General features: G+C 41.8%; 1 protein-coding gene across 1 annotated transcript in view; it reads right to left on the bottom strand.

Annotated features, from left to right (window-relative positions):
- Positions 1-2,745: 2,745 nt before the first annotated feature.
- gpr78b (G protein-coupled receptor 78b) overlaps positions 2,746-3,311 on the bottom strand; it is a 7,479-nt gene continuing 6,913 nt past the window's right edge. The window contains exon 3 of the mRNA XM_014019528.1: positions 2,746-3,035. Within this exon, the coding sequence (XP_013874982.1) occupies positions 2,798-3,035 (238 nt within the window). The 3' untranslated portion in view covers positions 2,746-2,797. The remainder of the gene's footprint in view (positions 3,036-3,311) is intronic.

Genomic DNA, 3,311 nt, shown 5'->3' with positions numbered 1-3,311 from the left:
TAGCCTTGACTCTTTGTGTTTTAGTCTCAGCTAGAACCAATCATCGTTATCATCCCCGGAATGCATTGTGTCAGTGACAAAAATATAATAAGCAATTTTTAATTTTCACATGTCAAAAGCAACTTTTAGAATAGAGAAACAACATATTACAGCCAATGTGCAAATAGTCAGAGATCCCTGACAAAAATTAACTTTGACCACTTTGTTTAATTAAACATTAGGTCGTCTGTGTCCATGTTCGGAACATATTCATTAAGAATTCCTACATTTCTTTCTAAGTTTTCCGACCATTTCTCTTTCAATGAGCAAAACTTTTACATTTGGTGGTGAAATTATATTTACAAACTCTCAAATTAKATCCTGAAACAAAGTGCGATTAAATTGCAGGATATTATCTCGATTCAAGGCCATTACTTTGCAACTATGTTCAATAGCTTTATAATTGACAGCTTTTATTGCACATATTCACTAATATGAAATCACTCTGTCAAAGAACAGCAAGTGGCTCACAGGAGGGGAGTGGTGTATATACACGTTGGGTAAAATACATCCAAATAAATAGATTTGTCATAATAAAGCAGCTGGTCTGKTAAAAGTATAGAGCAGCTGAAAAAGTCACACATTCTGGCACAAATACGAAAACTGGGGATTTTTAAAGCACTTCGAGACCATGGCTATGCTACATCCTCCTTATTCTAGACAAAAAGAAAGCTGCTCTTGTACAGTGCAAAATACATCATTACAGTGTGTAAATATATCCGTAAAAACATTTTCAACTGGCAAAGCAAAGCCTGGCTGTACAAATGCACTCCAGGTAAAAGTAGGCTAGCTAGTACATTCAAGTCGCTGGACAAGTCTGATGACGAGCAAACATTTCTTAGTGTCAGCTGAAACTCCTGAAAACGTATCTTATATGAGTGAAACCAGCAAGAAGGACCTTAAATGCCCATGCTTTCAAAGAAGTGGGAGTCTGGATTCATTGTTTTTTACAGTGCAGTTGGTGTTCGCTTCTGTTTATTCCCTTTTCGGAGAACTCAAAAAGTAAGACGTAGCTTTATGTCTTTTCTCTGAGATGGAAACATGTCATCTTGACACATGCTCAATAATCCAGGTTGAGTCAGGTCTTCTGGGCAGGTTCTTTGTTGAAACGTTTCACCTTTTATCGCCCCCCAAAAAATACTTTATGGCAAAGACTGGTTCACCTCAAAAATCCAGTCCCCTGGCACAGACTGTAATGTTGTGTATGCTGTTAAGTACCAGGAGTACTGTGACCAGTTATACTTTGGGGAAACAAAGCAGTCACTGTTAAAAGGATGGCCCAACACAGAACACTTACATCATTAGGTCAGGACTCTACAGTTTACACTCGTCTACAGGCCAGTGGTCACTCTTTTAGGGATGAAGATGTTCTCATTCTTGGTAGAGAGGATCATTGATTTCTGACAGGAGTAAAGAAGCCATTTTTGTGAACAGAAACTGCCCGTTCTAAACATTTGTCATTTATATCCAGTTGTACGGATTGTTAATTACACCTACTKTCCACCATTTCGCACATATACTGACAAATAGGGAAATCTTACTGGCATTTTTCAAAAACTTTCTTTCAATTTTATTAAAGTTTCAGAGTTGGCAGGCTCTAATGAAATAATTTCACCACCTCGCAGACACTGTTATCTGCAGCCCCACGTCCTCACCCCATGGTCCACAGTCCGCCTGTCCACTCCAAAYCCAACACCTCTCTCGTTGAGTTGAGGGGTACTGCAATTCTTTTGTGAAAATTATAGATTTCTGAGGAAGAAGATACAGATGGTCATCTAAAAAGGTTGACAATGTAGAGTTGTCCCAATTGTCCCCCTCTTACAATGCTGTTATTAGTGTCCCTCAGTACTCTGTGAACAATAATGACCATTAGGACACTAACGATTGGACTTTAGGCTGATGGTCCTCCTTTTGCATGTGAACAACCAGTTTTGCTTGTCACCAACAAACTTGATGATCCACTATGAGAAGGTACTGCCTATAAGGCTGAGTTTACCTCCAAYTCCTCATATTGAAGAAATCTTTTTGTTACAAGACAAAATTGTTCAATAACAAGAAGAACTTGTCTTGAGGACCTGACTTGGCCTTGCTTAAATGAGATGGGAACACATCGTTTTAACGTGTTGACGGCAAAAAAACTACTTTTCACCAGATTCACCCTGTAGATATTAACTGTTTTTGGTTCTCGCCACTCAAGAGATATTTTTAAGGGGGGGGGGGGGGGTAAACGTGGACAAAGTGCACAAACAGAGGCTGTAACGTTGTCTAATATGTGCAGCAGGACGTCCATCACCTATCAGTGTCCCAAAACAAGGCAACGTTTTATACGTCTCCCTCCAGCTGCGTGGTCCTCCGGTCAGAGACTGAACTGAACCGTGGGTTTCTTGGTGAAATTGATCAGTTTGATCTGTGTGGGGGGAGTGGCGGGGGGTGGGTATGAATCACAGATCTCTTGTTTACCATCTTATCCCTCCTCAGCTGTCTTTCAACCCTCACCTGTCCCCGCTTCATCCTCCCACTCCTTACTGTCTTTCCATTCTTCTCCACCCACCACCTTCCCTAGTTTTTTATTTATTTATTTATTTATTTTGCTCTTTCGATGCCCTCCACCCACCATCTGTCCCCCTGTCTCCTCTCTGTAAGAAAGCCCTGTCGTCTCTCCTCCGCCCACCATCTTCCATGAACCAACTTTTTCCTTTTTTTTTCTTCTTCTGGGCCCCCACAGGTGTCTGTCCTGTCCGTGTCTGTTTGGCCGTTATTAGCTGATCCTCTGGAGGCAGTAGTCGTTCTCTGTGTCCACGGAGCTGTTGTGGCCCGACGAGGGGTAGAGGTCACGGCGGAGCAGCCTGTTGGCGACGGAGACCAGGACCTTCCTGTACTGCTGACGCAGGAGCGAGTAGGCGAACGGGTCGGACGCAGCCTTGCTGTATGTCAGGCACTTGCTGATGATCCCCCAGTGGCGGTTGATGTCCACCGATGGAAGGAGCTCGGCCAACCTGAAGGGGCAGAAAAACAGGTTTCCATTAAGGTTCGGTTCAAAGATGGTTTGTCAGATAAGTTGGGAAATCTAAATAACTGGACTCTCAGCTACTACCACTTTAAACCATAGCTCAGTAACTGAGTTATAGCCCTTTATATGTGTTGGTTAATGTTGATCTGCTGCTRCCATCTTGAATCCAATTAGCTCCGAAAGTTATTCAGTTGTAGATGAATATTCAGTGGTTATTTCCTGAACATTTCATTTTTTAAAATTTATTTATTTAGTTTTTTGG

Source organism: Austrofundulus limnaeus, unplaced genomic scaffold, assembly GCF_001266775.1.
Source record: "Austrofundulus limnaeus strain Quisiro unplaced genomic scaffold, Austrofundulus_limnaeus-1.0 Scaffold223, whole genome shotgun sequence".
NCBI classification, from domain to species: domain Eukaryota; kingdom Metazoa; phylum Chordata; class Actinopteri; order Cyprinodontiformes; family Rivulidae; genus Austrofundulus; species Austrofundulus limnaeus.
The sequence above is the reverse complement of the archived record's forward strand: the minus strand, read 5'-3'. Positions and strand labels throughout refer to the sequence as shown.